Source organism: Patagioenas fasciata, chromosome 5 (assembly GCF_037038585.1).
Source record: "Patagioenas fasciata isolate bPatFas1 chromosome 5, bPatFas1.hap1, whole genome shotgun sequence".
Taxonomy (NCBI): Eukaryota; Metazoa; Chordata; class Aves; order Columbiformes; family Columbidae; genus Patagioenas; species Patagioenas fasciata.
In genome coordinates, this window is record NC_092524.1 from 18,185,208 (window position 1) to 18,208,247 (window position 23,040).

Consider the following 23,040-nt stretch of genomic DNA (forward strand, 5'->3'; position numbering starts at 1 on the left):
AGACTGCCTAGATCTATAATCACAGGCAAACTTTATCAATGACAGAGGTAAAGTAGGACAATCAAGGGAAGAATTTTTGCACAGCCACAACCAGACTATGTCTAAAGTTATAGTAGTCTAAATTAAGGCCTAGTCTAATCTTGAACAATGGGTCCTTGTAGGGATTTTCTTTCCAGTGGAAGGGCAGAGCTCCCAAGACTTCCTGCCATCACAGTATCTGCTATGGCAATGACATGCCTGACAGCCCTGAAGCTGACAGCCCTTTATTTCTCCTGTTGCAAAGAAAGAGCAGAGAGAATTGGTCTGCTAAATACCTGAAGGGGGTGAAGTTATTGGGGTGGCGACTGATGGTGTGAATCCGCTTGTGATGGTTGGGGTGGGTGTGGTGGTAATTGTTGTTGGCTGTCTGGCTGTAGTTGTGATGGGTACTGTTGTGCTAGTGGTGGTTGAAGTTGCAGTTGGTGTTGAACTTGGTGTACTTGTAGTCTCACAAGGATGCCACTTACAACAATTCACCCTGATTTCATAATTATAGCAAAGTGGCCACAGAGCTAGATCTTGCTCCTCATTTTTACAGATTAGTCCATATGTAACATTACACTCTACTTTCTGGCCAATTTCCTCTAAGCTCAAATCAGGTTTATCTTTAGCCCTGCACTCAATTTTTTCAGGAGCTTCACATATTTTGTCTCCATGTTCTTTTCTTATTGCATCATACGTTTCATAGTCACCACCATCTTCTCCAGGTTTGCTAACATCAAACCATTCAGTCCAATTACAGACGAATTCAAAGCATAGAGCTGCAAGAAAAGACAGAGATTCAGCATCTGAGCTTACAGAGAACATTTTGAGAAGGTTAATTTTGTATTGTATTCCATTAAGGACTATGGCAATGCATTGCAACTTGTCATTTTTTCAAGAGAAAAGAGTTCTAAAACTAGTTTATTACAAGGTTTTTCAACAGAAAACTTCGCATCAAAATAAAATCACCAAGCTGAAGCCTTCAAATGTCTTTCTTGTGTCTATACTTATCACATTTTTGCAATTAAAAAAAATACATCTTTTTTCCTGTTTCAAAAATATTTTTCTGTAGTGGTCATCTTTAATTTCCTTTTCATAAAATATTCCTTTGACATTTTCTGACAATCCAGTTTTCTATTTTAAACTTACTTGTAGTTTCTGGAGGGCTTGTGGTGGCAACTGAAATAGAAAAGAATGAATATTTCATCATCTGTGAGCTTTAGAAAAAAGTATAATAGTAGTTTTAAATATCTTAATTACATTTTTTTGGCTGAGAATACTGAAACAATTTCTACTTTCTCAGCAGGATACCAAGATGATAACATTTTTCAGAATTAGGAAGGCACGCTGTATATTTATAATTATAAATTCTTCCATGAAACATTTTCTTCAACTCGAAGTGTTAAAAATATTTCTCAATGTCCTGTAATAAAACTATTCATAAGTATCACTCTGTGTCAACTATAAGCTCATATACTTGTACATTCTATCTTTAAAAGTATTTTAATTAAAGAAAATAATTTTTTAGGTGCACACTTCTGTTGAATATTTACCTATAGTTGTAATAGTAGGGGTAGGAATGGTAGTTGAAATGATTGTAGATGTGGTTGTAGACGGGCAAGAATAATTTCTTTGAACAACTACAGAACCATTTTCTGCACAAACATATATTATACAGCGGTCACCATCCTGTATGTTTGCCACAATTTCATCCACTTGATAACTCGTTCCATTGATGACACAAGGACACCCTGCAAGAAAGAGCTTTACTGTGCAATTTTTCTACTAACGGGTAAGGGATGAAGGCAGAATCTTTACGGACAAGTAAGAATTTCAGAGCTATAACTGGAGTTTTGATCTGATACATTGCACTGATTTATCTTAACATTTAGAAGAACATTATTACATATGTAATAAAGCCCTGCATAAAATGTTTAGAGGAACAGATGTACAAACTGGGTTTTTAAATATTTTGAGAGAAATAAAAATTGTAATTTACTATCTGACACTTTTATATACTACATGTTCTGGGAGTGCAAACTCTTGTGGTAAAATCAATTAGTTTGGATGTGGAACATAGGGACAAAGAATAAAGGAACATGAGAAAAGGTTGAACCAGAAGTACTAACAGCAAGGTTCAACAAAAGTGCTGCCCAATTTTCCTTGGTTAGAACTTGCATTTGAACTGGAAAAAAATATTCCAAAGAGACAGACAAAGCAGTTCAATGCACTTTTTTCTTTTTGTTTGTAGAAAATTACAAACTTTATTTACCTTTGATTGGTGTACACTCTATGGATCCTGAGGGGGAACAGACACTAAAAGCAAAATTTTCAAAAATTAAAATGTTGCATATGTTTTATGGCACCTGTTAGCAGACCCAAGAGCACAGAAACATAGGAATTTGTCATTTGATCTTCATTCTGGATATTTTTCTGGATATATTTTTTCCAAAATTGCCTATCACTATTTCACTCAAACTAAGTCACCACTTTCATTCTTTAAGTACAACATATTAAAACTATCATAAATGACTTTGTGTTGCAAGTTGCAATAATAACAACTGTTTTTCAGAGCAATGAAGATATAGATGTCTGTGCTATCACTAATAAGGCTCTAGGAATGAGTGGTTAGGACTCAGGTATTTCTTTCAGAGTTAGTATAGACCATTTCAGATTACAGTGATTTTGAAATCCCAGTTTTAAGTGAGAATGCAAGGCAGAGTAGCCCCATTCTTCCCAAAGCACCATGAGAATCAAGAGGTTGTTCTAGAGACATACTCGGGTTTCATGTCAGTATAACATTTATGGCACTTCAAAGAGTATATTTAATGAATTTGCTAATACACTTATTGTAACAACATGGTCAACCTGAAATGTGGATTCTTATGGGTTTGGAAAATTATGAATAAAAAGTTTAGAATCTATACATATTGTAAATACAAGCATTTTTTGAGTTTAAGTCTCAACTGTAATAAATGACATTGTTCTTCTGATTTGTATATATAAATGCTAGGATACACCAGCTCTTCAGCTGAAGTTGCATCCCATTTGCTTGATCACCCATAAACTAAGTGAGGGGCTCAGCATGCATAAATTCCTTCCTGAATTACTGCAGATGTTTTTGCATTTTTACATACCATTTTGTGCAGGTCTCTTCTGTGGGTACTTCGGTCCACGTGGGAACATAGGTTCCATTGAAGTAACACCCACATTGATCTTCAGGCACACATTCCTTTGTCTCCTCATTATAAACAGGCTTGTCCTTAGGGCATCTGGGGTAGCACCCTGTCGATGACAAGTAAAACAGCATATAGGATGAATTAAAAGTATAAAGAGTTAACTCGATGGGATACATTCTGAAGGTAAATGATTCTCACTGAATCAAGCATAGTGAAAGAAATTTAAAAATTCCAATTCAAATTAATGTTAGGACAATAAGTATTTCCAAAAGACTTATATTAAACAATTCTCATTGCTAATATTCAGGTGAGGAGGATTAAAGAGGAGTTTAGTAATGAAAACTAAGAAATCTGGTTTTTACTAGTTCAAGATATTGGGTAAACACCTAATTTATATTAGTTTCTATTGGCAGCTAGTAATTTTAAGACAGAGAAACATCCCAATTTTTCTGCAGCCATTGAAATGTGATCCCTATATCTATAATAATTTTGTGAAAAATATAGAAGTGTAGTCATTAATAAACAGGTTTTTCACTATATTTATTGCAACAGTAGACCTTGTTGATGTGCCTTTAGGAGGCCAGGTGTCTCCAGCCTAAACAGATAATTTATCTGCATTTTTCCATACCCTTGGCCAGTGACCCAAACCCCTTCTGCAAGGGATTAATTATCTGTCAATTCTTATTGCATTTTTCACGTAAGTATACTTTTAAAAAATCATTGTGTCCTGCTTCCAAATAAACACTCATGAAATCCAATTTTTAATTACATAAAATCCTCTCTGTAGTGTACTGAATTTCTAAATAGCCTATAAACTGAATTACCATATAATCAACTGCTACTTAAAAGTCACTTCATGCTACAAGAGTGTAGTAAAGGTGTCATAACAAAACTAAGTGTGCTCTGCATTTTCACTGAATATTAAAAAAAAAAATATATATATATATATAAAATTGAATATGTTATAATCTGCCTTCTAACACTTTCTAAATCTTTCTGATAATTTAAAACAATCAAAACAAAGAGTCAACTTTTTGTTTTGTTTTGAGTTTTTTTTGTTACATATTTTGGCTAGGGTTGATTTGTTTGTCTGTTGTGGTTTGGCTTTGTTTTGTTTTCTTGCCAGCAGTTCAAGGATTAAAATAGCAAAGCGAATCCCTGGGCAGTTATTTCTAATCCCTAAACTGGAGATAACTGCTTCCAGTCCAAACCAAAAAGACTGTGTGGCCAAAAATATGACTGCTTTCTCCAACTTTAGCATGTAGTAAAACAGAAGACATTGGTAAAGTTATTCAAATTCTTCGATAGTTGCAGTCCCCATAACATGCAGTTCCTTTTCAGTTACCAAGTACAAGGACTTTCACGTACTAATAGCATATCTCTACATACTTTGAGGTTTAAAATGGCATTTAAATGGATTATGCCTTCTCAAAGTGGGATGGCATATGAAATAACCTGTTTTAGCCTCACATCTTGGTCTTAAAGACTAAATAAAAACTACAAACGAAATACAATTAAAATGGTGTAGGCTGCAGTGGCCCTCTGACAACATTTTGTGGTGTCTGTTAAGAATCCAATATGCAGCAGGATCAGTGTGTCTGATATTAAAGATATTTTCTATTCTAAAATGCTGCTGTAAGGATTCTGCACTTTAATTTAATGAATTCAAGATGGATATGATACATAAAGAATGATAAGGTTAAAAAACCCCAATGAACATTAACTTGCTTCTTTACCATGTAAAAGGTTTTCCTTTTCTCTTGAAATGCCCTTAGGATTGGATGCAAAGTAAAAATGGTGTAGTAATCTTGCACATTTCAGGATATTACCCAAGCAGAGACCTAGTTTTATGTGTGACAGCAATGTATCTATAATTACATTATAAGAAACATCTATGTAAGACGGGAGACAATTTCAACATAGTAGACTTAGGAACATCTTGTCAAGCTGACTGACTATTCCATATTCATTAAACGATATCTGGACAAAGTTCTATGAAATGAAACACAAAATTGCCAGGGAATTTATTACCTTCCAGGTATGGTACTGAAAAGTTGGTGCTGACATTATTAATCATGCTGCAGGTTGTGATTTTACTGCCACAAGGTTCGTAGTGCCATTCACACTCATTACGAGGGTTGTAGTAGTCACAAAATATTGCTGATGAGAAAAAAAATAAAGAGAAGATGATTAAAAACATGGTTGCCAGAATGCAGCTCTGGTCAGGTCTTCAAAGGTACAAACTAAATGAACCCACATATTAAGCCCACGAAATTTCTCTTCAGGTATATGACCTGGACTTTTGGTATTGATTTTACTTGAAAATGAAAGGTAAATTTTTGAGAGTATTTTTCTTCCCTAGTTACTAGCAAACTCCTAAAACTTGTAGTATATTCAAAATAGTTCTATCTTGCTTTATCACGTGGGCTGAGAGTCACCTCCAGCAGGCCAAGGACAAGCACATGAGGTATTATGGATACAACTTAAAACAGAATTCAGCTTAGATTACTATGGAGAGAGGAAGGAGCTTTTATAAACATCAGAGTTGACTATAACTTATAACTTCTGTTTCACTGACTTCTTACACTTAAAAACTACAGCTAGCTTTAATTTTGAGTCAGAACAAATTTTTTAAATTAAAAAAAAAAACATTTCTGCTACTTAGAATCTCACATTATTGTTTTGAGCAATTTCGGGGGAAACACTAATTTAAATATTATTTTACATTATTTTATGACATACTGGTATGAGTATTAGTACAACTAATGGACACATTATACTCAATACTGATTAGGTTAATCTACACAGGAGTATTTTTCTATACTTTTGCTAAAATCAAAATCTGAACAATTTGAACAGAAGAGAGAAGATAACAGGAGTTACAGTTCACCAATGATCAAGCAAAATGGAAGGATGACTTGAAACTCAGCTAGGGGAAAGGGAAGAGGGAAAAGGGAAGAGGGAAAAGGGAAAGGAGGGGAAGAAAGGGAAAGGATGAGAAGAAAGGGAAAGGATGAGAAGAAAGGGAAAGGGAAAAGGGAAAAGGGGAAAGGGAAAAGGGAAAAGGGAAAAGGGGAAAGGGAAGACGAAAGCGAAAGGGAAAGGGAAAACCTAGGTTGAATAAATATAATTAAAATATACAAATTTACGAGTTCTGTTTGTTCCCTGGTATGTTGTGAAAATAAATTGCCTTGTATAGCCAACATGACCTCGCAGTGATATTATTAATGATTGATTTGACAGGCTTTCTGACAGCAGTCAGAAATATACAGTTGTGTTTTACTGTTACTCACGGCATATATCAGGAGTTCTCCAGAAAACACAGGCCTGAGCCTTGGTACATTCTTGAGCATACGCAGCAACTGCAGAACAGAAGCACTCACAATCTCCACCACTGTCACAAGAGCAGGCATCATGAACACAAGCTTCATAGAAAGGAAGCGGGTCTACCTGTTGGGGAAAGAAATGGTGCCACTGTTCATCTACAATTTAGTTTTCAAACTAGTAAGATTGAGAGATCTCTCGAGATATGAGCTGGGTGGAAATAAGACTGTTTCTAAGAATTGCCACATCTCAAACAACCATTATAGGCTTGAAGCTGCTTAATCTCTTTTGGATAGTAACAGACTTTAAGTAATACAGCACCTTCATAATTTTCTATGAGCGAAAAAAACAAGAGCCCTTGATAAGTGCCCACATTTCCTAACAGAGTTTCATTTCTCTGTTCCCAAAACGAAGTTGTATTGATGCCAATGAAGTCTTATCTTCCATCGAGCTCTGCCAACCAAGTAGTGAGCAACGTCAGAAAGACTGCACTTCACACCAAATATGAAGCAGAGAATTTTGTGCTTGCCAGTTTTTGGAATTTATCCAAAGACACTTTAACAAAACATTTCATTTTTTTGCCTGGGACTGCGAGAGGAGAAACTTAGACTGGATTTTAGCTGCTGGAGGAATCAACATAGAGACATCTAATAAGTTAATTAGATTAATAATTCTTACTGGCTTTCCCACTGTGAATTAAGAACAAACTGTTATTAATATTACCATACTTTGGTAAAGAGAGAAGAAACAGAGAGAAGCACGCTCTGTGCACTGTGCTCTGGAAGCTGTGAGACTGACATTGTGTGCGCTATGAGAATTTGGAGGCAGAATACTAGCAGCTAAGCATGTCTAAACTGTGCGATGCCAACAGTTTACAAGAAGATCCCTTCTGTGGGTTGAATATTACAAGGAGTGGCATTATCTTCAACAGCCATCTTTCAAGTACAGTATGGGTTTCTGTCAGAAGATGGGTCTGATCATCACAAGGCCTTTCAGAACTTAGAGTATTGAGAGTGTCTCAACAAGAGATGGTGCAACTGCAGCACAGAGATGTTGAGGCTAAATTTATGAAGCTAACTTGCACAGTAGTAGCAGTGAAACTGTGGTGATGAAGAAGGGCTTGTACAGCTGTGGGGCACCACTACTGACACAGTCCCATTGCCACAGATACTCAGACTACTTTGATTAAGGCTCTCTGAAATGTACTGACACCTGCAACTGTATAGACTTACTTGAAGATCACTCTACTTCACCATCTTTTCATTCATTTCTGATGATCTCTCTGCTCTGTGGCAACAGAAATGCACTGTGCTGTCCCATCACTTCCCTCTACAAACCTTGGAATGACAAATTTCAAAGACTTCACTTCGGATGATGCTGCATTCTTTCTCTGCCCATGACTTCCGATGTGGTTTCACATCACAGGGCTTAATCTCTTCTGTGACATCTGGACACATGGAAGACTGTTTCCAGGAATTCCCAAATGTCAGAGCATTGGTGTCCTGCAGCCCACTCCTTGTTGTAAAGTCATTGTTAGATTTGTCATCGAAGTTGCCACACAAGCCACACACTTTGCCCTGGAAAAGGAAATTAATGTATCCCCAGCTTTTAAACGTACCATGGAAGTGAGAAACAGACTCTAGTGAAGCAAGAGCAAAACATTGACATTAAAAAGGATGACTGCCTCTCCCTGTAAATGATGTATTTTCATCTTTACTTCCACATAATTTGTACAGAAATTAAACCCTTATTTGTCTGTGTACTCAGCAAACTACTCAGCTGATGTGTCTTCTCTGCTTGAAGCCAATTATATCCTGTGCATTTCCATGTCTCTGTGGTTCTTCGTCCAACTTATAACACTAAACAGTGGCTAAGCCTCTTTCAGCTGAGAAGAATTAATTAATTTTCCATTTTTCCTCAATTTATCATAACCTAGCTATTAATACAAGCCTGAAGGAATTTCATTCTGCTCAAAACCGGTTTTATTAAAAGCTTCTAATATAATGAGCACCATTTCTTCTGGGGGGAGGCAAGGGGGAGGGGCAGGGAAGGAGGGAAGAAGAGACTTATAATTTAGTCACTCACCTACAATAGTATATTTTTCATGGTGCTATTTAAGGTACCTTAACCCCCTCAAGCAACAGTATATCCCTGTTTATAGAACCCTGCACGTCCTCATTCAGTCTGATGAATTCAGTACTCTATAATTCAGCATGCTGATTTTCAGAAATGGAAACTAACATCTCCATAGGTTGTACAGGGAGTTTGATCTTGACTCAGGGCTGAGATTCCATGCTAGTTTCCAAGTGTATGTACAGTCAGTTCATATCCCCTAAATTATTTTGGATGCTTGGCTCTTAATATTCACAAACTTGGAATGCCTTAGATATTTAGCTTCATTGCAGTCATATGCTATGCATTCCCTGCAATGCATTTTGATGGACTGTAAGAAACTCCAGTAACACCTTTGCAAGGTGTGATAGTAATAATGCACACTTATCATCAATATGAAGACAATACAGGAGTTAAATATGGAGTCAGAATAAAAGAACATTTATGTTTCCTTAGCTCATTTATCTATGTATACTGCTACTTCAGAAAAAGACAGACAGGTCCTAACTTTGTAATCAGGGGTCAGCTTGATGAAAACAGTAGTCTTCTTATCCCAGACAAGCATCACACCATTGCTGGCCTCAATAACAAGGTAGAGGCCTACTGTCCTGTTCCAATAATGCACATCATCACCAACATCTCGCTGAATTTCTTTATAATCTTTGTCCTCTAATTTCAGTTCTGTTTTCTGAAAGGTAAAAAGAAAAATATAATAACTTTTATGAAGAGATAAAATATTAGACACTAGTAACAATAAAACTCATTCTGAAATCAATAGTTCAAAGTCTGGGATGACTTTTCAAGTTAACAGAAAGTTGCGTGGAAGCTTTGTTTGAGACAGTTTTCAGTACCTAAGAATCCACACCTGTACATATTAATTTGATGGGTCCTCTAACATTTACTTTTTATAGCTGCTTTTCGGGATATGGCTTTGGAGCATTACTTTTTAAAAAAATACTTAGATACAGGTATATACACACTGACTATCATTACTCACCCCTAGAAACATTTTAATAGCCTTTGAGCAGGTGACTCCTGTAGTTCCACAAGGGACGTTCTCTGTGATGATACTGAATGACCCACCAGAATTTTTGTCACCACAGAAATCCTATTCAAAAAAAGAAGAAAAAATGAGCAAAAGAAAATTAGATAGAATATTTAAATTTTAGTTAGAACTATTCATAATTTCAATCCTTTAAATCTCCACAATGTATAAATTGATACTGATGCTTCATATTTGAAGTACATACATATATTTTTGAGATGCATGAACATGTACATATACACCTTTGCATACATATAAACAGTTAACACAGTCTCATGTGCGGCAAAACCTGGGAAACAAGCAGGATAATAAAACAAAATCAGGAATATATCTTTAAACATAAATATTTTTGTTTTAAGCTTTGAATATAAATATCTTTGTAAGCTTAGAATTTTGGTTTATTTAACTGCTGATAGTGAGCTGTTAGGTCCCACTGGAAAATAGCTGTTACATACGATTCACAACCACAGCATAGAAAAACAAAACAAAATAAGAACATTCACATGGCTTGCCTGTTCTGAAAATACAGAATTTATCTTGACAGAATGTGTAAACACCTCGGTAACAGTAATGGCTGGCAATATGGAATGTCAAAACCAAAGAAGGAAACAGATCTTCAAAGCAATTTGATGCCATTTCAGCCCTACTGATGAACATTACCTGAGTAGCCACATATTCACAACTCCCATCAAAGTCATAGAATTTTCCATCAAAGGTGATATAATGGCCACTTCCATATATCGTACAAGTCCCATAGCACACCTCTTCAGTGCAGGTCCAAAGCCCTGTTTTGCAGGTACTAGAAGAGAGCAGAAGAGTTGAAGTTTCAGATCTCACCAAAAGTGTTGTTTGGAAAGCTGCAGAACAAACTGAACAGTTACCTGATACAACATGATAATGTGTACAATACCCGTTTTGATGTTACAGAGTGTCTTAACCTCAATAGTTTAGCTTAGTTTTAAACGTATAACATGATTTTTAATTCTGACCAGCTACATGTTTTAGATCTGATAGCATCTATATCTAAAAAATTACTGCACTTTCCCAATAAGAGGTGTTTTCTGAAAACAGATATAGCTATTACCCCAATATTTTCAGCACAATCTCTATTTCCTCAAACAGCAAAAAGTATGCCTGAAAATTAAGGTTTATACATGCAACCATAGCAACCACTGTAGTACATAAGCCTAGACAGGACTATAAGTTTACTGCACAGAATATATTCTAGAAGAGAGTACAAAATTATAATTTACCAGGTGTTGCAGCCCACTGTTATCGTCTGTCCAGAAGAATACCACAGGTTATGATGAATGCACGGGCAGTCCTTCTGCTCAACACAGCCCCCTCTGCCATCATCAAATAGACCTTCAGGACACACACAGCCTGAGACACACTCTGCCTGGAACTGAGAAATATAAGGAGAAATAACTGTTACTTTATGAAAAAGCACTGCATTTTTCTTCTGCTTCTTCAAAAGCACTCCAGTAAAAGCTGCATTTATAACGAAACAGCCTAATACATTAGTTTCATAAGGTTTTTCTTTCTAAGTTTCTAATGCTTTTCTTTTTTGATTGTCTAAGAACACTAATACAAATCATATTTCAGTTGAAAAGTGCTACTCTACTGAAGACACAATAAAAAGGAGAGGAGAATAATCATGAAATTGGCAGCAGAGTAAAAGAAAATGAACTGTTTGTTACTACTGTGTTTTCTGTGTTGGACTGTGTAATTTAAAGAACACAGAATAAAGGAAACATGACATAGAGAAAAACTGAATACATACCTGAGCAGTTTCAGGAGTATGACAGCTAAGTTGTACAGGTGTTTGCGAAGTCCACTTAAGGGCTCCGTCACAATCAAAGTAGGTCTTGTTAGAAGAACATTCTCTTGAACCTGCAAGGTATGTTTTTGCTTGACGTGAATCAAGGAAAGCGAAAATAAATGTGTGTGAAAGGTGGTAGTTACTGAGACAGAAATCTTGGGGTATGTGTATCCTTATGAAAAAAAAAAAAAAAAAAAAAAGAGGCAACAAAGTGAAAATGCACAACTGTTTTGCAGAAAGGGAATAACCAAACACACAAGACAAATAAGTGGAGAATACAAATGGAAAGTGCAGGTTTGGGTTTTAAGGTTGGGTTATGTTTTTTATTTTATTTTACTTTAAAGAATAGCACTTACTTTCCATTCTTAATTTCACTGAAGTACACTGGATCTTTGCATTTCGGCAGACACTAGGAAAGAAGTGAAATAAGACAGAAATTCAAAAAAAAAAAAGTAAACTCAGAGTCTTCAGCTTAAATCTCAGGATTTGTTTATTTACATCTGAGAGCATTTATCAGAGACATCCTGCATAATACTGATATTTCAACTCTACTGAAGCACAGTTATGAATTTTCACTTGGAAAAAAAGCGTAGCAAGATCTGCAGCATAATGCACAGAAAGGTCGTATTTTAAGGAATGACAGATGTTCTATTAATCTTTAATACTGTGCTTTTTGATGACTCAGGGGACAGATAGTAATGATAATATAAATCAAAGCCTTCATTTGGATATATAGTGTATTTTGATGCCTGTTCAACTCATACACCGCAAATTTGTTGACCTGCATGCTTCTTCTGCCACATGAGAAATGGAAGTACTCTACAGTTTGCACTGATGATTCATGTAGCAAGCTGTTGTCAGAGTTCATGGTAAAAAAAATGAGAATCATGAAAGTTGCCTTCAAAAGCCTGTGCTACAGTAAATACATATTAAGGGATGCTACAGTAAATATATATTAAGGGGAAGACAGAAGCAGAGAAGGAAACAACAAGAAAACAATAGCTGGACTTTTATCTTCCATTTACCTCTCTGCTCAGCAAAGTCCTATTAACTGTGTGTCTTCAGAGTAACATTTATCTGTGAAGTAGCTTACACTTAATATGGAATTTTTGAAAGCACGTTTATCTCCACAAACAAGAAACCACAGTAAAACATACCAGCGTTCTCCATCTTTTGTAACATATTCCCCTGGTTCCAGGTATGATCCCTTATAATAACATGGGCACTTGGAGATGGGCACACAGGTATCCTGATTATCCAGGTATGTATTATATGGGCAGCCACAGCCATCCACAGGAGCAAAGTCTTGCAAACAATGCTTTTCACCATCAGCAAGAGAACGACAGGTTTGCTGGCACATTGTAAGATTGTAAAGGAAAATCTGATTTCCTGAGCAGGCAGATACTTCACTAGCTGGAGGGAAAATAAGCAAACTGATAAATAAGAGATGAAGGACAGATAATTTAACCTTGATGCTTCTGTTTTAATTTCTTTGGCTATGCAGCATGTAATGGTAAAAGTACTCCCTTATATTTTATTAAAGTAAAAAAAATATGTCACAAGTAATGCTAACCTAACTTTAAAAGTTGAAGGCTTCTTTTAACTGCTGCTAATACTTACTATTTTCACACCCATATTTGTTTCACATACTGATAATCAGAGACAGAACACAATATAGTATATTCCTAGTCTCAGCAATACTATACTGTTGATGAAAAACAAGAACAATGATAAACAAAGACACTGATAAGCGAAGATAATGTAAAAGCCATGGTGGCTGGGATTCCATTAATCTAAGACAGAAACAGTATTATTATTTCAACTGAGGAAAGAAGGTGACAGTGAAAAATATTGCATTCTACTTTTAAATATGTCATGAACAAATGACAGCTAAAAACTACAGCATGAATTAGTAAACATCATAATCATTGTCTCTTTTACATCCATTAGACATTTCTAAAATACTCCAAATCTCTTAATATTGAGATAACTGACAAATTCCAAGAGAACATGCTTACTTCTGGTGGCAAATTGATTCCACAGGGATTACAATTCCACTACTTACTACAGACACTTTGTCTCCAGCCTCCCAGTATGACCCCTTTGAAAGCACAGGCTCTTGAGTAAGAGGACAGGGCAGCACACAAGCATTCTTCACTGTCTTCACAGAGGCAAGTGTCATATTTGCATTTCTGAAAAAAGAACAAGAGGGTCAGTGAGCTCACCAGAAATCAATGAGCAATTGCAACTCAGTTACTATGAAATATCCTGTGTCCTTTTTCTGACAATGTTTTTATTAATTCCCACAATCAGAGAACAGTGGAAGGAATGGACTGCTTTCCTTTCATTAAAGTATTTTGTTACCATTCTTTCTTAATTGTAACTTAGAAATTAAAAGATCCATAAAAATTAAAAATCATAATCGCAGAATCACAGAATGCTAGTGATTGGAAGGGACCTCTGAAGATCATCTAGTCCAATCCCCCCACCGGAGCAGGAACACCTAGATGAGGTTACACAGGAAAGTGTCCAGGTGGATTTTGAATCTTTAAATATTAACCAGATCTATTAGGATCTTCAAAAAAAATTGAGCTTAGACTGAGGTCTAGGTATGAACAAAGACTTCAGAATTTCTTCTTTTTCCTCAGGTAAGTCTCACCACTATGTGATGAGCACAGGGGAAAAAGAAACCATGCAGATTTGGGCATGAAAATGATTTAGTGTTACATTCAAACCAATACAGGAAACTTAATAAATAGTTACATTATTTTTTTTTTCTGGCTTAATAGCAACTAATGTGTAAGAAGGGTATACTTAAACTTTCTGTGCACACCCTTCGAGTTCAAAAATCCAATCCAACAAAAGTGTACATTAAATACAAAACACAAGAAACCAGAAGAAAAAGTTTATCTTTCTCTTAAGCAGCACTCCATAAGAATCTCATCATAGAAGACACTTTGGATGCACGCTATGCTGCCTCAGTTAATCACTGCAGAAACTTCAGCAGCTCTTAGGGGCAAGCTACTCAGTAATGTCTCAAATGTTCGAACAATTATAAATATCTACAGTCATTCAGATGAAATAAAGCAGTACTAAAAAGAGTGCAAAATTACAATACCTTATAGTATTCTGATGGATCAACAATTGAGTGACATCTTGCAAAAGGACCCTCTGAATTTTTCAGCAAAGAACACCAATGCTCAGCATAATTTGCTAAAAAAAAAAAAAAAAATTAAAAAGGAGAAAAATTAAATTATATCATTACATTCACTACATTCACTTATCTGGCTTTTGCCTTGTCTAGTTATGTTGTCACATAAACACAATGCAAAAGTATGAACTGTGTGCACTTTCAGGAATGGAGAAAGTACATACAATCACTGTACATATGTTTCTATTCTATGATTCAGTTACCTAGCAGGAGACAGACAATCATAAAATCAAAAATCGTATCTTACTGCAGCAATTTCTCTACATGGAATTGTGACAACCCTTTCAATTTGGGGACCATAAAGCTAAGTTAAACACAGCGATAAATAATACAAAGAAATACAAGCTGCCCTTGCAGATAACATAAATTAATCATCTAGCTTCCCTATCTTCCAGCTCAGGATTCTTCTGCAATTACCCTCTAAATTGTGTCTTCTATTTGATGGGATATCAGTTCTGGTATGTATAGATACTTGCAGAAATTAATTATTAATTTGGCAGTGCTCTAAAAATCTTCAGTGCCACACTACAACCCTTACATGCCTGTTACAGTAATATACCACAAATGCTGCTCCCTCTGGCAGAAGTCAACCATCTGTTGGTGGTGTGCTTACCGCTTTCAATGCTGAGACTGCAGGGGTCTTCCAGCTTTTCTACCTGGTCTGTACAGGTAGTCTGCGCTTTCCATGTGTTAGCAAAGGCAGATCCTGTAGCTTCTACCAGCCCACTGGTTGTTTTAAAGTCATCACCTTCCATTCCATTAAAGTTTCCACAAAGTCCTGTTGAACAAGAAAATAAATATTTTACCTAATTATTACTCATTGTCATTCTAAATTGTCAAAGGGAAAGTGAGAACTGATCACAAACATTTGAACCAGAAGTTCATATAGCTGATTATTGTACCTCAATATTAATGCAAGCTACAAGTACTGAAGATTTAGGAGCCCTATTTTAAATCTTTAACCTCTTGAGAAGAATAGTCTTCATGAAGATATCTTTGCCTCATGAGATCACCTCCCTAACCTGTATTTTTATGCACCAAAAGCCTAGTTTTGTGGATAGTTAAAAATTAGTTGAATACTAAAGTAAGGAAGATTTTAAGAAACATTCATGTACTGGCACCAGACTGATAGGTCACTTCAATATGAAATAATAAAAAAACATTTCTAGTTTGCTTGAGTAAATTCTCTTCCAATGCTTTGGTCTCTGCATTTAGCTTCCTCCTCTTGAATCAATAAATAGCACAAAATATCACCTATGTAAAGAATACATGACCCTTCAGCTGTGGAACAGTGTGGCTGGGCCTCCCACTTGAATAGACACTTGCCTTGAAGTTTTCCTTGGACTGACTGATCCACAGTCACATACAGCTGCATGACTGGAAACAACTGGATCTGCAGCTGAAGCCCCGAAGAAGTTTGTACAATAAGGTAGTAGGAAGAAGGTTGGAATACTGAGAAGCTGGCTGAAAAACAAAACATTATTTGTGCAGTAAACACACACATAGGCTGCTGAAAGAAACACTTATTAGCTTCTAAGGTATCACCTGCCATGAAAACTCTGAGATCAGGATCAATTTAATCAATTTTTTCCTCTAATAATCACCGTCCAACTAGATACAATTCAGATTTTCTGCAATACAGCTTCAGCAGTAACTCAGTAATGCTAAGCAATCTGAAGAGCAAGAGATTTTCTGATAAAGTATTACCCAGCACTGTTGCATACAGTAAGTAATAGGTGTGGCTCTACAAGCCAATATATAGCTGAATTCTACTAATAATTAAAAGTTAGATGTTTATACATAAGTCAATCCAGCCATTAAAGAAAAATCAGCAGAACTGACATAGGAAATCAGCATAGCGGAGGAACCTGGCTTCAATATCTCAAGTTGGAAAGGACTCATAAGGATCATCAAGTTCTACTCCCTGCTCTTCGCAGGACTACCTAACACTGCATCACGTGACTAAGAGCGATGTCCAGACACTCCTTGAACTCTGACAGGCTCGGAGCTGTGACCACTTCCCTGGGAGCCTTGTTCCAGTGACCAACCACTCTCACAGTGAAGAGCCTTTTCCTAAGGTCCAATCTGAACTTCCCCTGAGATAGCTTCATTCCATTTCCCCATGTCCTATTGTTGGTCACCAGAGAGAGGAGATCAGCACATCTCCCTCCACTGCCCCTCTTGAGGGAGCTGTGGACTGTGATGAGATTACCCCTCAGCCTTCTCTTCTCTAAGCTGAAAAAATAAAGTGACCTCAGCTGCTTCTCATCAGTCTTGCCCTCAAGACCTTTCACCATCATGATTGCCTTCCTCTGGACACAATCTAATAGTTTGATGTCCCTCTTATATTAAAGACCCCAAAACTGCACACAGTACTTGAGGTGGGGCCACACCAGTGAATCAGTTCCCTAGACCAGCTAGCTATGTTGTGCTTGGTGCACCCCTGGACAGCTTGGGCCTTTTTGGCTGCCAGGGCACATTGTTAACACATTTTCAATTTACCATCAACCTAAACCCCCAGATCTCTTTCCATAAGGCTACTCTCCAGCCCCTTGTCCCCCAGTTTATATGTATAACCAGGATTACCCTGTCCCAGGTGCAGAATCCTGAATTTGCTTTAGTTAAATTTAATATAGTTGGTGATTTCCCAGCTTTCTAGTCTATGCAGATCTCTTTGTAAGGACTCCCTACCCTCAAGGCAGCCCACAGCTCCTCCTCATTCAGTATCATCAACAAAATTAGTTAAGGTACATTCAACTCCTGTATCCAGACCGTAAAAACATTAAAGAGCACTGGCCCTAAAATTGAGTCATGGGGAACTCCACTGGTGGCTGCCCACCAGTCTGATGTAACCCCATTTACTATAGCTCTTTAAGCCACTTGTTCACCCAAGATCTTATTTAAGGACTTGTCTAGCTGTGCTGAATATTTTGTCCAGAAAGATACTGTGAGAGACAGTATCAAAATCTTTGCTATAATAAAATTTAAAAAAACCCTACTGGCCAATTAATTTCTTATAGCAAATCTATTATCATATGCTCTATTTATATATTTAATCTACTTAATAGTCTATTTTATTGCCTAAAACACTTTAATTTCTCTAATCTTTCAGCTACATACTGTTATTATTCTTACACAAGCATCCATGAACAAATCATTGCGTGAATACTTGTCCTTTCAGATAAATAATTACTTCCTTGAAAGTAACTTTCCATCTGCAGGTAGGCCAGTTGTGGTGGATGCACTTGACAGCCCCTCCCCCACCCCAGTCAAACCAGCAGCAGTTTGGTCCAGGCTCCAAAGGAGGTAAAAGCCTAAGCTGCAGATGGGTCAAGAACTCCTTTTAGGAAAACCACAAGGAAGCAGAACATCACACTGAACACTGATAGGTTGTGGATGCGGGGACTCTGCACATTTTTCCCACTGTATGCAATTTGACTATGAGTCAACCACTTTATTCTATAAATATTACAGCCTGGATGAGCCTACCTTGAGCTCTTTCTGCTGAATAAGCTGACTAAATGGCAATGATCTTTCACTGCTCACAGATCACTGGATGAGCTCAATTTAAGTTTCATATCAGTCATTTAGCTTAAGTAAATGTGTACTGAACTGAATGAGCCACCTAGAATTAAATGGTTGTGTGATTTTTAATATACTGTCTGCTTCATATTACTTAGTAAGCTGATTGTTCTGAAATCTTCAGCTGTATGCTGTCAAGTTCTGCTTATGTTTACCAAACTCGTATCTATTTCACGTAAACAAAAAGTGCTACACTGAACATCTGTGAGATAAGGTCTGGTTCACACTTTGCTGGGAAGAACAGAATTGACCACGGAGAAAATTACTTCAAGGCTAATGAAAAGACATTACGAACATCCACAAGATAGGGCCTGTTCTGCACTTTGCTGGGAAGAAAAGGTTTCATTCAAACAAAACAACACCTTCAAAGCTCATGAACTATAAACAATATCTACAGCTAGACAAAACAAAGGCCCATCTGAGATCAAAGACAAGAATCCAGTGAGAAGCAAGAAGACCTCAGACTCAAATATTGCTATTGAATCATGGTGTGAGGGGTGGGTCAATACTCTGTAAGGATATAAGAATCCAGGGATTTCTATATACATGGCTGGGACCTCTGTGAAGGCACCCAGCTAAAACCAACCCTTCTGCTATACTACTCCATTAAATTATTTATTCCTATGAGCCCTGATTCCTAGGACCCAGACTTCGGAGCAACCTGACACCAGGCCCCTGGAGGGGAGTTAGGCAGGTTGAGATGCAGAATAATGACACTTCAAAATCCTAGCTGAGTGATATAAAGAATTGGGTGTGCACATATACCCTTTGGCCATAAATACATACAATCCCTTACCTTTTTTCCCTTACCCTCCATGTCTCTTAGACTTAAACTGTTGATCAAGCCTGCGGCTAAGTTTGGGTCCAGCCACACCTAGGCTCCTCTCTAAGAAGGAATTTAGAATGCAAGGGGGTCCATTCTGAACCTTGTGACTCAATGGAAGGGTCTCCCTTTACCCTTTCACATCTCCTGTCCCCATAGAAATCACTCTAAAGCAAGTCTCACCTGATTCTGCTTGGCATATTTCCTCCACACAGCAAGTAATAGAGTGAACCTTGCCATCATGCTGTGAAGTTCCACTTTTCTTTGAGTGATCTGAACATTGTTCTTTGGCAAGGAGGACCCTAAATCACGCATGCATGACACCCGTAAATAAGAAGCAACACATCCTGTGCTAGCGTGCTGCCTGAACATATAAAAAAAAGAGTGATAAAGTTCTACATTCCATTCAAAAGTTTCTCCTTAGTAGCGAATTTCCACCAGATGTTAGGCTCCTAAATTATGTGACCTGAGTCAGCCTCTGAAAGTGCCTGTCTATATTTACTGATTATATAAAATGATGCTGATGTCTCAAGTGAGCTGGGAAGATGAGAGGGTGCTACACAGCAAATCCTGTTTTCCTGCCATGGTTGACCAGAAAATGCAGCAGTTAATTTCCGCAGGAAATTTCCCACAGGAAAAAAAAAAAAAAATTGGGAAGAAGTTGGAAGTTGGATGGGGCAGACATATCTGAGCCTCATCATGACTGAGAGCCAGGACATGACCACAGCATGTAGCCAGACTTTGAAAGTGCTAAATAGCCATTTTTATAGGCAGGTTAAGTTATCTGCTTTAAATTTAAGCCAGAACAATTCTTCTTTCCCAAGATACTTGTCAAAGTATGTTCAAGATGTATGAAAAATGTCCAGGGACATTTTTCCCAATTATCCACTGCATACAGAGTCTGTCTGCCCATGTAATTCTCAGTGACAACTGTTCAATCATATTTATCCCAAAGTTGTTCCAAAATTCGAACAAATTTCCTGTGCTTCTCTTCTGCTTTTATCCTTGAAAAAATACACTCCCACATGAGAATTCAGGTGTGTGACACATGACACATAACTCTATGTCCCTTACCTGACACATGAGGCACATTCACTGTCATGTCATTCAGTAACACACTGCCATCTGATCTGAAAACCACCACCTGTAACATAGTAAATAGAATCAATGAGGTTCCAGGTACTGAGAGGAAAAGGAACTAACAGAAAATAAAAATTAAAAAAAAAAAAAAGGGGGAGAAAGTTTGTAGATTTAGGTTGTGACTAAAACTTAAAATCTTTGAAAGGAGGAATCTGTCTGAAAATTGAATGTGACAGTTGACCTGCAGGATACCAGTAAGTATTGGTCTTACTATCCAGTGTTTCAACTACACCTGACTACAACAATTAATAGCAGTAACAAAATGCAAAGCTTGTTTATATTTGGCACCTTGGTTTCAGCAAGTAAAAAAAAAATTTGGAGCTTCAGGTTCTAGAGCAAGTTCCTATTCCCTACAAAAGCATGTGCCCCAGCTTCAGTGTAATGCTTTAGTATTATTCTGGAATGGAAAGAAAGCAGTTTGTTAAACTACCTCATAAAACATTGTTCTGTACATACAGAAACATAAAATGACACATTTCTGATTTGATTTGATTTTGTTCTAGTCATACTGGCTAGGTCATGGAAGACCAGAAACACAGGAGGAAAATCATGTCTACATGTATGTAAAATTACGTATAAATACAGTATAGATATTCCTATAACCAAACAGAATACTGAAGTGGATGAAAATATAAACACTTATGAGGGTTGGATTGTACTAAGAGTCAAAGATAGGATGAAAAAGACTCAATTAGATCTATAAAATTATATCTGAATAAAGTAAAATACTGTGAGATGAGAAAGAATGGTACTCTTACTTCCAGGCTGCTTGGAATACAGTGAGGATAATCATATAGCACAGAATAGAAAAGGGAAGAGAGGAGAACATCAGCTTATTTGAACTTCATCTTTTGTTCAGTTTAGATCAGCGGTAGGAGTAGATACATTTACATAGTTCTAAAATTACATTTGGCTCTTTGAAGGCAATCAGGAGGCTGATGTGGCCCCCAGTAAAAATGAGTTTAACACCCCTGGTTTAGATCTGTTTTAAGTTGACAAGGCAGGAGCCTGAGCTGTTTTTCAGCCTGAAATGCCTTATACATCCACCCACAATAGCAGTTCCAGAAGAACTAGTTATTGCTCCACAGTAAGGGAAATATGCTAATTTTCAACATATCTAGCAGAACCCACGGAACACTTACATTTCTTTTCTGGTCTGCTAGCAGCACAACAGTCTTCAAACAGGTCTGCCTGTCTGTGGAGCCACAGGGACCCAGTTCTGCCAGGAGAACATGGCTATCATTTACAGTACTCTACAATTACAGGGAAATAAATGTCCATTAGTCAAATTAAAAATCTCAAAATATGACTTCCAAAACAAAGACTAAAGTCATCAGTTACAATAACAAGTACTGTAGAACTTAGCTATTAAGACCACCATTCCAGCACTGGCTTTGGAAGCTGAACCATCTTTCAGAAAAACTCAGCAGTATGGTTTCTAGCTCAACAAGATCTTTGTCATTCTCTAGAAGAACAGGCACTGGATGTTTTATGGACAGATGAATGAAATAGATCTCAAGTTCCTTTCCCTAGCTGATTTTGTCATTCAGACACAGAAACAGCTATTACAGATCTGGCTGAGAGCTTCTAATCCTGAGAACTGCCAATTTTTGCAGTCTACCTATCCATGCAGCCAGAGGGATCCTTTGATTTCTTATACATGAAGAACTCCATTGGACAATGACAGCATACATAGTCTACTATCAGCCTAAGTTAACCACCCATTGCAGTAAGTGCTCAAATCTGCCCTAGGGCTATTACAGCCCATCCTGAATTTTCCAGTACAGTTTTTAGCACTTCGGCTTCCCTCACCCCATAGAAATGGAATAAAACAACAATTCATAGCTGTTACATATTAGTGCACAGACACTCTACAAGAGAAAAGCCCTACAGAACACAGTACCTTGGCCAACACATAGTAACAGTCTCCATGAAAGGTGTATTTCTTCCCATCAAAGGTAGTAATATGGGAACCTCCTTCCACTGAACATGTGCCTGGACAGGGTAAATCTTTACATGTCCATCTGCCTGAATCACAGGTGCTATAAACAGACAAATAATTTTTTAAAATGCCTGTAGATACTATAGGAGCTGAGAGCACTGAAAGCATCTGTATACCTAGCAAAGAGCAAGATATCCTCAGATGTTTTAAAACTGTACCTTTGAGCATTTCCTTAAGATTTCTCCTCTGCCATCAATACAAGTAATCTTTTCAGAAAATTGATTGTATAGACATACAACATAAACCATAAGTTCAGAATGTTTTCAGGAAGTCTGCTATGACTAAGTGGAAGATTGAAAAATGCAGACCAATTTACAGTCATTCATAGAAAGGTGTATAAACAATAGTGATCCTTACCATTCTTCACATTCATTGGTAATGCTTTCTCCAGGTGAATACTCCTTTCCATGGAGTTTGCAGTGGCACTGGCTAACTGGTACGCAGCCTTTTTCAGTAATATCATCATAGACCGTTCCTGCAAAGCACGACAGTAAACAGCTCTTTCTAAAATATACAATTCCACAGAGGATAAGCTCTCAGGGGATGCATTCTCTCAACTTGACACAGAAAGCAGAGGCTGAGATTACCAAAACTGTGAAGAATACTGTTTCTGCTTTTTGTAATATAAGGCACATAGAAAACACTTTTATCCAACTTTGAAAATCTAAGGCTACCCATTTATTTAACTATACACAGATTAAAAGCTTAATAAAAGCAAACAAGAACAATCTCAGAATTTTACATGTTCAGATTTTGAGTCCTTCTGGCATATTGTGCAG

At 37.1% G+C, this 23,040-nt stretch overlaps 1 protein-coding gene across 1 annotated transcript in view; it reads right to left on the reverse strand.

Annotated features, from left to right (window-relative positions):
• MUC2 (mucin 2, oligomeric mucus/gel-forming) overlaps positions 1-23,040 on the reverse strand; it is a 74,064-nt gene that overhangs the window by 44,520 nt on the left and 6,504 nt on the right. Inside the window, exons 8-30 of the mRNA XM_071808611.1 lie at positions 22,619-22,736; positions 22,163-22,301; positions 21,402-21,512; positions 20,194-20,263; positions 16,041-16,178; positions 15,328-15,492; positions 14,622-14,716; positions 13,565-13,695; positions 12,661-12,912; positions 11,860-11,912; positions 11,465-11,574; positions 10,935-11,086; positions 10,342-10,480; positions 9,634-9,744; positions 9,145-9,324; positions 7,862-8,101; positions 6,494-6,650; positions 5,232-5,360; positions 3,159-3,306; positions 2,294-2,337; positions 1,575-1,772; positions 1,171-1,200; positions 375-800 (exon numbers count right to left, since the gene is read on the reverse strand). Of these exons, the coding sequence (XP_071664712.1) occupies positions 375-800; positions 1,171-1,200; positions 1,575-1,772; positions 2,294-2,337; positions 3,159-3,306; positions 5,232-5,360; positions 6,494-6,650; positions 7,862-8,101; positions 9,145-9,324; positions 9,634-9,744; positions 10,342-10,480; positions 10,935-11,086; positions 11,465-11,574; positions 11,860-11,912; positions 12,661-12,912; positions 13,565-13,695; positions 14,622-14,716; positions 15,328-15,492; positions 16,041-16,178; positions 20,194-20,263; positions 21,402-21,512; positions 22,163-22,301; positions 22,619-22,736 (3,336 nt within the window). The remainder of the gene's footprint in view (positions 1-374; positions 801-1,170; positions 1,201-1,574; positions 1,773-2,293; positions 2,338-3,158; positions 3,307-5,231; positions 5,361-6,493; positions 6,651-7,861; positions 8,102-9,144; positions 9,325-9,633; positions 9,745-10,341; positions 10,481-10,934; positions 11,087-11,464; positions 11,575-11,859; positions 11,913-12,660; positions 12,913-13,564; positions 13,696-14,621; positions 14,717-15,327; positions 15,493-16,040; positions 16,179-20,193; positions 20,264-21,401; positions 21,513-22,162; positions 22,302-22,618; positions 22,737-23,040) is intronic.